This window comes from Salmo salar, chromosome ssa14 (genome assembly GCF_905237065.1).
Source record: "Salmo salar chromosome ssa14, Ssal_v3.1, whole genome shotgun sequence".
NCBI lineage: Eukaryota > Metazoa > Chordata > Actinopteri > Salmoniformes > Salmonidae > Salmo > Salmo salar.
Genome location: NC_059455.1, coordinates 96,218,782 through 96,233,781, shown reverse-complemented (window position 1 = coordinate 96,233,781; position 15,000 = coordinate 96,218,782). Strand labels below are relative to the sequence as shown.

The 15,000-nt window shown below is 42.6% G+C and overlaps 2 protein-coding genes across 4 annotated transcripts in view; one reads left to right on the top strand and one right to left on the bottom strand.

Annotated features, from left to right (window-relative positions):
• The window catches only part of LOC106570732 (WAS/WASL-interacting protein family member 2), a 32,119-nt gene extending 29,136 nt beyond the window's left edge, over nt 1-2,983 (top strand). For all 3 annotated transcript variants that reach the window (XR_006759023.1, XR_006759022.1, XM_045695066.1), the window contains one exon: nt 2,319-2,983. Coding sequence is in view for 1 of the 3 variants with exons in the window: in XM_045695066.1 (XP_045551022.1) it covers nt 2,319-2,341 (23 nt within the window). In the remaining 2 variants the exon portion in view is untranslated. The remainder of the gene's footprint in view (nt 1-2,318) is intronic.
• Nucleotides 2,984-5,788: 2,805 nt separating this feature from the next.
• fkbp14 (FKBP prolyl isomerase 14) lies at nt 5,789-13,407 on the bottom strand. The gene is made up of 4 exons (XM_014143201.2): nt 13,083-13,407; nt 12,722-12,873; nt 6,544-6,671; nt 5,789-6,296 (listed from the first exon to the last, which is right to left on the bottom strand). Exons 1-4 carry the CDS (start codon nt 13,274-13,276, stop codon nt 6,138-6,140), a joined length of 633 nt encoding a protein of 210 aa, XP_013998676.1. The 5' UTR covers nt 13,277-13,407; the 3' UTR covers nt 5,789-6,137.
• Nucleotides 13,408-15,000: the final 1,593 nt, after the last annotated feature.

Here is a 15,000-nt window from a genome sequence, read left to right as displayed (position 1 = left end):
ACTTGATTGGAGTCCACCTGTGTTAAATTCAATTGTTTAGACATGATTTGGAAAGGCACATAACTGTCTATATAAGGTCCCACAGTTGACAGTGCATGTCAGAGCAAAAACCAGGCCATGAGGTCAAAGGAATTCCGAGACTCTTCCTAGAGCTGGCCGCAATCAGGTCAGAAGGGCTTTGGTCAGGGAGGTGACCAAGAACCTGATGGTCACTCTGACAGTGTTCCAGAGTTCCTCTGTGGAGATGGGAGAACCTTCCAGAAGGACAACCATCTCTGCAGCACTCCACCAATCAGGCCTTTATGGCAGAGCGACCAGACGGAAGCCACTCCTCAGTAAAAGGCACATGACAGCCCACTTGGAGTTTGCCAAAAGGCACCTAAAGACGGTCAGACCATGAGACACAAGATTCTCAGGTTTGATGAAACCAAGATTGAACTCTTTGGCTTGAATGCTAAGCGTCACGTCTGTAAGAAACCTGGCACCATCTCTACAGCGAAGCATGGTGGTGACAGCATCATGTTGTGGGGATGTTTTTCAGCGGCAGGGACTGGAAGACTAGTCAGGATTGAAGGAAAGATGAACAGAGCAAAGTACAGAGAAATCCTTAATGAAAACCTGCTCCAGAGGACTCAGGACCTCAGATTGGGGCGAAGGTTCACCTTCCAGCAGGACAACAACCCTAAGCCCACAGCCAAGACAATGCAGGAGTGATGTCTTCTGTGCCCATATGAATAACCCCTATGATGTAACTGGAATGATGAGATAGATGTTCTTCTTCTCTGTTTTTGTTTTAATATTTCACTGCCATAATGTGTTGGATCTTGTCCAGCCATCTTGTCTCAAGAGGACCACAATGGAAATAAGTCCCAGACTTCATAGTGTTTTATCCTCCATGATTTTATTCATGTGAATGTATGGCCTTTTTCAAGTTTTATGTGTGCTTGTTTTTAAAAAAATGGTCGAATTAATAAACTAAACTAAAGGACCCTAAGCACACAGCCCAGACAACGCAGGAGTGGCTTCGGGACAAGTCTCTGAATGTAATTGAGTGGCCCAGCCAGATCCCGGACTTGAACCTGATCAAACATCTCTGGAGAGACCTGAAAATAGCTGTGTAGCAACGCTCCCCATCCAACCTGACAGAGCTTGAGAGGATCTGCAGAGAAGAATGGGAGAAACTCCCCAAATACAGGTGTGCCAAGCTTGAAGCATCATACCTAAGAAGACTCAAGGCTGTAATCGCTGTCAAAGGTGCTTCAACAAAGTACTGAGTAAAGGGTCTGAATACTTAAGTAAATGTGATATTTCAGGTTTTTATTTGTAATAAATTAGCAAACATTTCTAAAAAACTGTTCTTGCTTTGTCATTACGGGGTATTGTGTGTAGATTGATGAAGGCTGTAACGTAACAACGTGTAAAAATTCAAGGGGTCTGAGTATTTTCAGAATTCACTGCACTGCTTGCGTGGATGTCTCTGTGTGTGTTTGTGTGTGTGTGTGTGTTTGTGTGTGTGTCAGCTCTTGTCTTAATTTTCCTATTCAAATGATTTAGTGATTTACTCCTCCCCATCCTCTCCTCTCTCCTCCCCATCCTCTCCTCTCTCCTCCCCATCCTCTCCTCTCTCCTCCCCCATCCTCTCCTCTCTCCTCCCCCATCCTCTCCTCTCTCCTCCCCCATCCTCTCCTCTCTCCTTCCCCATCCTCTCCTCTCTCCTCCCCATCCTCTCCTCTCTCCTCCCCCATCCTCTCCTCTCTCGTCCCCCATCCTCTCCTCTCTCCTTCCCCATCCTCTCCTCTCTCCTCCCCATCCTCTCCTCTCTCCTCCCCCATCCTCTCCTCTCTCCTCCCCCATCCTCTCCTCTCTCCTTCCCCATCCTCTCCTCTCTCCTCCCCATCCTCTCCTCTCTCCTCCCCCATCCTCTCCTCTCTCGTCCCCATCCTCTCCTCTCTCCTCCCCCCATCCTCTCCTCTCTCCTCCCCATCTACTCCTCTCTCCTCCCCATCCTCTCCTCTCTCCTCCCCCATCCTTTCCTCTCTCCTCCCCATCCTCTCCTCTCTCCTCCCCATCCTCTCCTCTCTCCTCCCCCATCCTCTCCTCTCTCGTCCCCCATCCTCTCCTCTCTCCTCCCCCATCCTCTCCTCTCTCCTCCCCCATCCTCTCCTCTCTCCTCCCCATCCTCTCCTCTCTCCTCCCCATCCTCTCCTCTCCTCTCTCCTCCCCCATCCTCTCCTCTCTCCTCCCCCATCCTCTCCTCTCCTCTCTCCTCCCCATCCTCTCCTCTCTCCTCCCCCATCATCTCCTCTCTCCTCCCCCAGTGATCAGGACACAGCTATGGTGATGCAGTGAGACAACATGGACCCCCCCCCCCCCCACACACACACATCTAACAGCTGGCCCAACACATCCTCTCCACCCCACATTATCCTCTTCCTCTGTCCCCAGGGGCCATGCTCATAGACGGATAATTGAGACTGTGTGTGTGGTATGTGTGTGTGTGTGTGTGTGTGTGTGTGTGTGTGTGTGTGTGTGTGTGTGTGTGTGTGTGTGTGTGTGTGTGTGTGTGTGTGTGTGTGTGTGAGATCTTGTGGCTAATACATTACTGTGTCACACCCAGTGCAGGATATGTGACCTCCAACTTTCTCCAGTGTGGAATGTTTTGAATGTGTGTCAGGAGAGTTGACCCAACAGTGTTCTCTCCCTCTCACTATATATATATATCTATTGATAAACTGGGTGGTACCAGCCCTGAATGCTGATTGGCTGACAGCCGTGATATATCATAGGTATGACAAAACATTTATTTTACATTGGTAACCAGTTTATAATAGCAAGAAGGCACCTCTGGGATTTGCGGTATATGGACAATATACCACGACTAAGGGCGGTATCCAGGCACTCCGCATTGTGTCGTGCGAAGGAACAGACCTTAGCCGTGGTATATTGGTCATATTGGCCTTATTGCTTAAATATATACTGTATATATATATATATATATATATATATATATATATATATGTCTCTCTCTGTCTCTCTCTGTTCTCTCTCTGTGCTCTCCCTCTCTCTCTGTCTGTCTTTTTCTCTGTCTGTCTGTCTTTCTCTCTTTGTCTCTCTCAATCTCTCTCTCTCTCTCTCTCTCTCTCTCGCTGTCTGTCTTTCTCTCTCTGTCACTCTCTCTGTCTCTCTCACTCTCTCTCTCATATATATATATATATATATATAAATATATATATATAAAAAAAATATATTTGAGATTCTTCAAAGTAGCCACCCTTTGCCTTGATGACAGCTTTGCACGCTCTTGGAATTCTCTCAACCAGCTTCACCTGGAATGCTTTACAGTCTTGAAGGAGTTCCCGCATATGCTGAGCACTTGTTGGCTGCTTTTTCTTCACTCTGTGGTTCAACTCTTCCCAAACCATCTCATTTGGGTTGAGGTCAGGTGATTGTGGAGGCCAGGTCATGTGATGCAGCACTCATCACTCTCCTTCTTGGTCAAACAGCCCTTACACAGCCTGGAAGTGTGTTGGGTCATTGTCCTGTTGAAAAACAAATGATAGTCCCACTAAACGCAAACCAGATGGGATGGCGTATCGCTGCAGAATGCTGTGGTAGCCAGGCTGGTTAACCTCTTATTAAGTGTGCCTTCAGTTCTAAATAAATCCCTGACAGTGTGTCCAGCAAAGCACCATCACACCTCCTTCTCCATGCTTCACGGTGGGAACCACACATACGGAGATCATTCGTTCACCTACTCTGCGTCTCACAAAGACACAGCGGTTGGAACCATAAAAAATCCCAAATTTGGACTCATCAGACCAAAGGACAGGTTTCCACCGGTCTAATGTCCATTGCTCGTGTTTCTTGTCCCAATAAAGTTTCTTATTATTATTGTTGTCCTTTAGTAGTGGTTTCTTTGCAGCAATTCGACCATGAAGGCCTGATTCACGTAGTCTCCTCTGAACAGTTGATGTTGAGATATGTCTGTTACTTGAACTCTGAAGCATTTATTTGGGCTGCAATTTCTGAGGCTGGTAACTCTTGGTCTTCCTTTCCTGTGGCGGTCCTCATGAGAGCCAGTTTCATCATAGTGCTTGATAGTTTTTGCGACTGCACTTGAAGAAACTTGAAAAGTTATTGAAATGTTACAGTCTCATCAACACTGACACTAGTAAACAGTGCCACCTAGTGGCTAAACATGGTAAGGTGGTCCAGTCTCATCAACGCTGACACTAGTAAACAGTGCCACCTAGTGGCTAAACGTGATAAGGTGTTACAGTCTCAACACTGACACTTTAGTAAACAGTGCCACCTAGTGGCTAAACGTGATAAGGTGGTCCAGTCTCATCAACACTGACACTTTAGTAAACAGTGCCACCTAGTGGCTAAACGTGATAAGGTGGTCCAGTCTCATCAACACTGACACTTTAGTAAACAGTACCACCTAGTGGCTAAACGTGATAAGGTGGTCCAGTCTCATCAACGCTGACACTAGTAAACAGTACCACCTAGTGGCTAAACGTGATAAGGTGGTCCAGTCTCATCAACGCTGACACTAGTAAACAGTGCCACCTAGTGGCTAAACGTGATAAGGTGGTCCAGTCTCATCAACGCTGACACTAGTAAACAGTACCACCTAGTGGCTAAACGTGATAAGGTGGTCCAGTCTCATCAACGCTGACACTAGTAAACAGTGCCACCTAGTGGCTAAACGTGATAAGGTGGTCCAGTCTCATCAACGCTGACACTAGTAAACAGTGCCACCTAGTGGCTAAACGTGATAAGGTGGTCCAGTCTCATCAACGCTGACACTAGTAAACAGTACCACCTAGTGGCTAAACGTGATAAGGTGGTCCAGTCTCAACACTGACACTAGTAAACAGTGCCACCTAGTGGCTAAACGTGATAAGGTGGTCCAGTCTCATCAACGCTGACACTAGTAAACAGTACCACCTAGTGGCTAAACGTGATAAGGTGTTACAGTCTCAACACTGACACTTTAGTAAACAGTGCCACCTAGTGGCTAAACGTGATAAGGTGTTACAGTCTCAACACTGACACTTTAGTAAACAGTGCCACCTAGTGGCTAAACGTGATAAGGTGGTCCAGTCTCATCAACGCTGACACTAGTAAACAGTGCCACCTAGTGGCTAAACGTGATAAGGTGGTCCAGTCTCATCAACGCTGACACTAGTAAACAGTGCCACCTAGTGGCTAAACGTGATAAGGTGGTCCAGTCTCATCAACGCTGACACTAGTAAACAGTGCCACCTAGTGGCTAAAGTGATAAGGTGGTCCAGTCTCATCAACGCTGACACTAGTAAACAGTACCACCTAGTGGCTAAACGTGATAAGGTGGTCCAGTCTCATCAACGCTGACACTAGTAAACAGTGCCACCTAGTGGCTAAACGTGATAAGGTGGTCCAGTCTCATCAACGCTGACACTAGTAAACAGTACCACCTAGTGGCTAAACGTGATAAGGTATTCTCAAGTATTACCAGTGAATACGTTTATTGTTTTGTGTAAAAAGATGGCAGTCACTTTATTGATTTCCCCCCCCCCCCACTCTCCAAAAAGTGTACACAAAATACATTCAGTAAAAAACAAACAAATGTACCACTAATATGTTGTTATAAACTATATCACAAATATGTTATCCTGTGATTCATTTTTTACATTATATATATCTCTGGAAAGGTTCTTGAAAAACATTTGATAGTGTAGATATAAAACAAAAAGGCAGGGCTCTAAAACAGTTAAACAATGCTTAACCAAATATTCAACAATGGTTCATAAACGGTTTATTAACGAACTTTTAAAATACATTTTAACCAAAAATATCACACACACAAAAGCATCACAATTTCACACAGCTTGTCTAATGTAAGAACGATCATATCATTTTCATGTAACCTGATTCCGTGTTGGACGGATGTAAGAGGACGTTGCCATTTAACACTGATCTAAGGTCAGTTTCCTACGTTCTACACCGGTTCAATATGGGGAACATAAACTGATCCTAGAACTGTGCAACTAGGAGCAACTTTTACCCAAGAACAGAAATAGGACTAAGTAAGGCCTCAAGTTTGACCTGACCACGCTCTGTGCCGTAAGTATAGGGGATTAGGTCAGAGGTTAAAGTTCATCGTGTTTATAGGTGAACTCTCTGGACGAGATGAAGCCATCCTCGTTCTCATCCTCCTTCTTAAAGATGTCCTCCACCATCTGCTCATGATGGGTGTCGTTGGGAGGGTAACCATGACGCTGAAACTCCTTCCTCAGGTACTCCTTCACCTGGGAGGAAAAGGGAGCATGCAGTCAGGACATAAAATAAGGGTGTGTGTGTGTGTGTGTGTGTCTGTCTGTGTGACAGAAAGAGAACGAAAGAGAGAGAGAGAGAATCCCTTCACATGGTATAACTGTGGACAAATAGTCCGTGTCCGTGTTTGTGACAGAGAGAAGATCCATTTACCTGTTTTTAAGTATGACAGACAGCATTATGTTACTATGTGTGTGTGTGTGTGTGTGTGTGTGTTCTCGCCTCGTCCTTGGAGAGTTTCCAGTCATCGTTGAGGTCCATTTCCTGGAAGGATTCATGCGACCTGGGTCCATTCCTGATCTCCATCACCTCGATGTTAAAAGTCAGGGTGCTCTCTGGTGGGATCTTACCTGAGGTCAAGAGTTCAGGGGGCAACAACATAAGGATCAGAGGTCACTGGAATGCTAGACCGGGACTCAGTTCTAATACATACAACATTTGTATTTGTTCTAAAAAGGAGGGATAGCTGAAGAAAATATGTCTAATCCCTACTAGGACTTTGTTTTCACCTAGCCAGTAAGAGTGGACCAAGGAAAGGAGACAAGGAGAGGAAGCCATGTAAGGGTGTTTTCACACTTTGTCCTTTTCAGATTTTGTTAGTGAAAAAGAGCCCCAGAGGTGAACCGAACTGAGACCATCTCAAATGGTGGTCAGAGTTCGGTTCTCCTGAATTATCCGGTCCGGTTCCGTAGGAGAATGTGAACACAGAGGCTCACCAGGTTGGGTTGTCATTATTCCAGCACCACACACTAGACTGCTGTTATAACCCCTCACACTAGACTGCTGTTATAACCCTTCACACTAGACTACTGTTATAACCCTTCACGCTAGACTGCTGTTATAACCCCTCACGCTAGACTACTGTTATAACCCTTCACGCTAGACTGCTGTTATAACCCCTCACGCTAGACTACTGTTATAACCCCTCACACTAGACTACTGACATAACTACTGACATAACCCCTCACACTAGACTACTGTTATAACCCCTCACACTAGACTACTGTTATAACCCCTCACACTAGACTACTGTTATAACCCCTCACACTAGACTACTGATATAACCCCTCACACTAGACTACTGATATAACCCCTCACACTAGACTACTGTTATAACCCCTCACACTAGACTACTGTTATAACCCTTCACGCTAGACTACTGTTATAACCCCTCAGGCTAGACTACTGACATAACTACTGACATAACCCCTCACACTAGACTACTGTTATAACTCTTCACGCTAGACTACTGTTATAACCCCTCACGCTAGACTACTGTTATAACCCCTCACGCTAGACTACTGTTATAACCCCTCACGCTAGACTGCTGTTATAACCCCTCAACACTAGACTGCTGTTATAACCCCTCAACACTAGACTACTGTTATAACCCCTCAACACTAGACTACTGTTATAACCCCTCAACACTAGACTACTGTTATAACCCCTCACACTAGACTACTGTTATAACCCCTCACACTAGACTACTGTTATAACCCCTCACACTAGACTACTGTTATAACCCCTCACACTAGACTACTGTTATAACCCCTCACACTAGACTACTGTTATAACCCCTCACACTAGACTACTGTTATAACCCTTCACGCTAGACTGCTGTTATAACCCCTCACGCTAGACTACTGTTATAACCCCTCACACTAGACTACTGTTATAACCCCTCACACTAGACTACTGTTATAACCCCTCACACTAGACTACTGTTATAACCCCTCACACTAGACTACTGTTATAACCCTTCACGCTAGACTACTGTTATAACCCCTCACACTAGACTACTGACATAACTACTGACATAACCCCTCACACTAGACTACTGTTATAACTCTTCACGCTAGACTACTGTTATAACCCCTCACGCTAGACTACTGTTATAACCCCTCACGCTAGACTGCTGTTATAACCCTTCACGCTAGACTGCTGTTATAACCCTTCACGCTAGACTGCTGTTATAACCCTTCACGCTAGACTGCTGTTATAACCCCTCAACACTAGACTACTGTTATAACCCCTCAACACTAGACTACTGTTATAACCCCTCACACTAGACTACTGTTATAACCCCTCACACTAGACTACTGTTATAACCCCTCACACTAGACTACTGTTATAACCCCTCACACTAGACTACTGTTATAACCCCTCACACTAGACTACTGTTATAACCCCTCACACTAGACTACTGTTATAACCCCTCACACTAGACTACTGTTATAACCCTTCACACTAGACTACTGTTATAACCCCTCACACTAGACTACTGTTATAACCCCTCAACACTAGACTACTGTTATAACCCCTCAACACTAGACTACTGTTATAACCCCTCACGCTAGACTACTGTTATAACCCTTCACGCTAGACTACTGTTATAACCCTTCACGCTAGACTACTGTTATAACCCTTCACGCTAGACTACTGTTATAACCTTTCACGCTAGACTACTGTTATGACCCTTCACGCTAGACTACTGTTATAACCCCTCTCGCTAGACTACTGTTATAACCCCTCACGCTAGACTACTGACATAACCCCTCACGCTAGACTCCTGAAATAACCCCTCACGCTAGACTCCTGAAATAACCCCTCACACTAGACTACTGTTATAACCCCACACACTAGACTACTGTTATAACCCCTCACACTAGACTACTGTTATAACCCCATACACTAGACTACTGTTATAACCCCATACACTAGACTACTGTTATAACCCCTCACACTAGACTACTGTTATAACCCCTCACACTAGACTACTGTTATAACCCCTCACACTAGACTACTGACATAACCCCTCACACTAGACTACTGTTATAACCCCTCACACTAGACTACTGTTATAACCCCTCACACTAGACTACTGTTATAACCACTTACACTAGACTACTGTTATAACACCATACACTAGACTACTGTTATAACCCCTCACACTAGACTACTGTTATAACCCCTCACACTAGACTACTGTTATAACCCCTCACACTAGACTACTGTTATAACCCCATACACTAGACTACTGTTATAACCCCTCACACTAGACTACTGTTATAACCCCTCACACTAGACTACTGTTATAACCCCTCACACTAGACTACTGTTATAACCCCTCAACACTAGACTACTGTTATAACCCCTCAACACTAGACTACTGTTATAACCCCTCACACTAGACTACTGACATAACCCCTCACACTAGACTACTGTTATAACCCCTCACACTAGACTACTGTTATAACCCCTCACACTAGACTACTGTTATAACCCCTCACACTAGACTACTGTTATAACACCATACACTAGACTACTGTTATAACCCCTCACACTAGACTACTGTTATAACCCCTCACACTAGACTACTGTTATAACCCCTCACACTAGACTACTGTTATAACCCCATACACTAGACTACTGTTATAACCCCATACACTAGACTACTGTTATAACCCCTCACACTAGACTACTGTTATAACCCCTCACACTAGACTACTGTTATAACCCCTCACACTAGACTACTGTTATAACCCCTCACACTAGACTACTGACATAACCCCTCACACTAGACTACTGTTATAACCCCTCACACTAGACTACTGTTATAACCCCTCACACTAGACTACTGTTATAACCCCTCACACTAGACTACTGTTATAACCCCTCACACTAGACTACTGTTATAACCCCTCACACTAGACTACTGTTATAACACCATACACTAGACTACTGTTATAACCCCTCACACTAGACTGTTATAACCCCTCACACTAGACTACTGACATAACCCCTCACACTAGACTACTGACATAACACCTCACACTAGACTACTGTTATAACCCCTCACACTAGACTACTGTTATAACCCCTCACACTAGACTACTGTTATAACCCCTCACACTAGACTACTGTTATAACCCCTCACACTAGACTACTGTTATAACCCCTCACACTAGACTACTGTTATAACACCATACACTAGACTACTGTTATAACCCCTCACACTAGACTACTGACATAACCCCTCACACTAGACTACTGACATAACCCCTCACACTAGACTACTGACATAACCCCTCACACTAGACTACTGTTATAACACCATACACAAGACTACTGTTATAACACCATACACTAGACTACTGTTATAACCCCTCACACTACTACTGTTATAACCCCTCACACTACTACTGTTATAACCCCATACACTAGACTACTGTTATAACCCTTCACACTAGACTACTGTTATAACCCTTCACACTAGACTACTGTTATAACCCCTCACACTAGACTGCTGTTATAACCCCTCACACTCGACTACTGTTATAACCCCTCACACTCGACTACTGTTATAACCCCTCACACTCGACTACTGTTATAACCCCTCACACTCGACTACTGTTATAACCCCTCACACTAGACTACTGATATAACCCCTCACACTAGACTACTGATATAACCCCTCACACTAGACTACTGACATAACCCCTCACACTAGTCTACTGTTATAACCCTTCACATCGGTGTCACAAAAGAGCGAAGATGATAATGTCCAGGTTCGAGTGAAAAACGTGTGCCGTTTTTATTTCAGATTGTTTGTAATATGTAATCAAATGAAATTGATCACATGCACCGAATACAACAGGTACAGACCTTACAGTGAAACGCTATAGGCTAAGAGAGTTTCATAAGAATCACAACATAAAAGGAAGGCTACAACATAAATTCTAGCTCTTAAAGGGCCAGTAGCCTACATTGGGTGAACAATTTTCAATTACAGCATTATGTTCTGCAGTTATTCTTCTGCTATTTATTCTCTTACCGATACTATTTACATGTTAATAGTATCTTCTGATTACAAAGTATTATGCCTCATATTTTAACGAAATGCAATCTATTAGCTTATAGAATTTAAGTAGGAATATCTAGCTGTGTATTTATCTAGCTGTGTATTTATCTAGCTGAATATTTATCTAGCTGAATATTTATCTAGCTGAATATTTATCTAGCTATATATTTATCTAGCTATATATTTATCTAGCTGAATATTTATCTAGCTGAATATTTATGTAGCTGAATATTTATGTAGCTGAATATTTATGTAGCTGAATATTTATGTAGCTGAATATTTATGTAGCTGTATATTTATCTAGCTGTATATTTATCTAGCTGTATATTTATCTAGCTGTATATTTATCTAGCTGTATATTTATCTAGCTGTATATTTATCTAGCTGTATATTTATCTAGCTGTATATGTATCTAGCTGTATATTTATCTAGCTATATATTTATCTAGCTATATATTTATCTAGCTGTATATTTATCTAGCTGTATATTTATCTAGCTGTATATTTATCTAGCTATATATTTATCTAGCTATATATTTATCTAGCTGTATATTTATCTAGCTATATATTTATCTAGCTATATATTTATCTAGCTGTATATTTATCTAGCTGTATATTTATCTAGCTGTCCGATAACATTCTGATGGAACAGCTTGTCCAGCACTTAGTAAAAACCCAGAGTGCATTGAGTGAATGTTTGAAAAATATCTTGGTTCCTTTCTAAAACATAGCAATGTGAATGCAAAGAGGACACGGACCACAACATAGGTGAAGTGAACTGGAAAAGAGAGTTGAGTTCTCATTCAAACAGAACTGAGTTATTTTGATCTTTTTTTTTTTACCCAGAGTTCACTTTATTTTAAAGCGGACTGAGATTGGTTATTATAAATAAAAAAAAGAGGACTATATGTGAAAACACACCCAAGATGTGCCAACACTGGAACATTCTTGAAATAACAAAGTGTTGTAAAGTGATTAAGGCTATGGTTATAACAGAAGCACAGAAGTAGGTGAGGGTTAGATAGTGGGTGTGCTTACCAGAGCAAAGAACAGCACAGTTCACACGCTCACAGCACAGTTCACACGCTCACAGCACAGTTCACACGCTCACAGCACAGTTCACACGCTCACAGCACAGTTCACACGCTCACAGCATAGTTCACATGCTCCACGTTGGGAAGACGTCACAGAGCAGTAGTTAGTAGTACAACCTTCATGCAACGTTTCTACCCTACAACGATGCCGTAGAGAAGAGAGAGAGAGAGAGAGAGAGAGAGAGAGAGAGAGAGAGAGGAAGTTCATTAGTGCCATTCAGGGTGGGTGTCATCTATGTACATTGCAGTGATGCTGGGTGTTGAGTGAAGTGACTTTAGTACAGTGGCACCGCCTGGTGTGTGTGGTATATATATATATATATGTGTGTATATATGTGTGTATATATATATATATATGTGTATATATATATATATGTGTATATATATATATGTGTATATATATATATATATGTGTATATATATATATGTGTGTGTGTGTAGCCTACCTTTCCCCTCCTTGCCGTAAGCGAGGGCGGGAGGTACGACGAGGCGCCTCTTCTCTCCAGCACACATCCCCTGCAGACCCTTGTCCCATCCCTTTATCACCTCTTTAATACCCAGAGTGAACCAGACAGGCTGCTTGTCTCCCTGGGAGTAGCTGGACGGACGGACAGACCACACAAACACACATACACGCACGCACGCACACCACACAAACACACAGACAGACACACACACACAAAACACACACACACACACACACACACACACACACTTTTTTTTAAAGACAGCAGCAAAAACATGTATCTGACCGTTTCTTTGTTCAGGAAACCCTTCCTTCAATTGTTGTTTTCATAAGAAACTAACCTGGAATGAAACTTAGTTCCATTTTGAAGATATCCTTCATGGTGTACCAGCAGAATGTCTCCGTACTTGGACTTGCGATGACAGAGGAAAGGTTTGTGCAGAACTGTGATTTTTACCTCGGCTTCTGGAAGTTTCCCTCCACTGACGAACACTAGCAGCGAGGTGCAAAACCAGCTCAAACAAGCCAGGAACATTTCAGAACTGATATCAGCAAAAAAAATGATAGGTTTTTCTTGGAGAAAAGATAGTTCTGAAAACCTTGTAGAACCCCTCACTCAGTGGAACAAGCGCGTCCGCGGTGTCAAGACGTGGCAAGTGACGTTTCATCGTGCAAGTTGTTCCAGGAAGTGTACGTTTGATTGGTTGTATATTTGCATATTCCTCGCCTTCATGGGCGTGGTCGTTCTGTTGTCTTTCAATGTCGAAACCTTCAAATTATTACAGACATGTCAACGATAAAACACACATCAACAACACGTGGATGCATTTTGAAACTTCGATTTACTTTTTATTTTTTTTAAATTTAACTCATATTTCTCAGGTAGACAAATCATAAACAGACCATCACCTATTCATTTTGGTTAAAGCTGGTTGAATTGAACTTTATATGGAGAGAGATGAAACAATGTGTGCTATTGAATTTATATCATGCTAGTGTAACATTCACATACTTCATCAATGGCTACAGTTCGACATCAGATTATTTTATAAAATAGCCCATAAACTCACTACAATTCACACAATGTATAAATAAATATTATGGCTAAAAGGCTAAAATGATTGCACATAGCCCTACTCTGCAGTAGACCAGAGCATCAAGAGTCATATTCTACAGTAGACCCTACAGTAGACCCTACAGTAGATCCTACAGTAGATCCTACAGTAGACCCTACAGTAGATCCTACAGTAGACCCTACAGTAGACCCTACAGTAGACCCTACAGTGGATCCTACAGTAGATCCTACAGTAGACCCTACACTAGATCCTACAGTAGACCCTACAGTAGATCCTACAGTAGATGTAGACCCTACAGTAGATCCTACAGTAGATCCTACAGTAGACCCTACAGTAGACCCTACAGTAAACCCTACAGTAGATCCTACAGTAGATCCTACAGTAGACCCTACAGTAGACCCTACAGTAGATCCTACAGTAGATCCTACAGTAGACCCTACAGTAGATCCTACAGTAGATCCTACAGTAGACCCTACAGTAAACCCTACAGTAGATCCTACAGTATACCCTACAGTAGATCCTACACAAAAGCATCAACATGTAGCTGCAGCACACCCATTATAGTCACTTCATACATATATAAATACAAATAGGTCCTTATCGTAAGATATCATTTGTTCTCAATTAATTAAATAAAGGTTAAATACGTCAAGCAGAGCTATTTACACACTCCTAATTTGCATAAATACATTATCAGACCCTTCTTTGTAAAGACAATCTTGGCTGAATAGTACTCTTTAATAATGCTGGGAAAAAAATTAAGGTTCTTAAAATGGTTCTTCCTCAGCTCTTAAGGTTCCTTAGAGAACTCTTGCCCGATAAAGAACCTTTGAGTGAAGCGTGGGGTTCTTGACCTGGCATCTACGGTTCTTCAAAATTCTAAAAGGTTCTTGAAAATGTATGGAAGCCTGCAGATGTGTCCCTTTCATAATACACAGCATACTGGCCTGACTTCACCAAGTGAGATTCAAAGTGAATATGTCGTTATTAAAAATTGAATACATATGAAATATGTATTGTCTTAAAATATTGGAATTTTTAATAAAGACATATTCACTTTGAATCTCGCTTACATGACTGAAAATGAAAGAATGCAAAAAACGATGTCTCTGTCACTAGAAAACAAAGTCCTGGGTGGTAATGATACCTAAAATTCACTGAAAAGCCACCCTGTGAAATATGC

Bases quoted from the DNA above. Each gene is read 5' to 3' on its own strand.
- fkbp14 (XM_014143201.2), bottom strand. From the start codon at position 13,276: ATGTTCCTGGCTTGTTTGAGCTGGTTTTGCACCTCGCTGCTAGTGTTC. The intron at 12,874-13,082 runs GTTAGTTTCTTA...CCGTCCGTCCAG, and splicing joins GGAACTAAGTTTCATTCCAG to CTACTCCCAGGGAGACAAGC. The intron at 6,297-6,543 runs GCGAGAACACAC...TTTTCCTCCCAG, and splicing joins GGAAACTCTCCAAGGACGAG to GTGAAGGAGTACCTGAGGAA.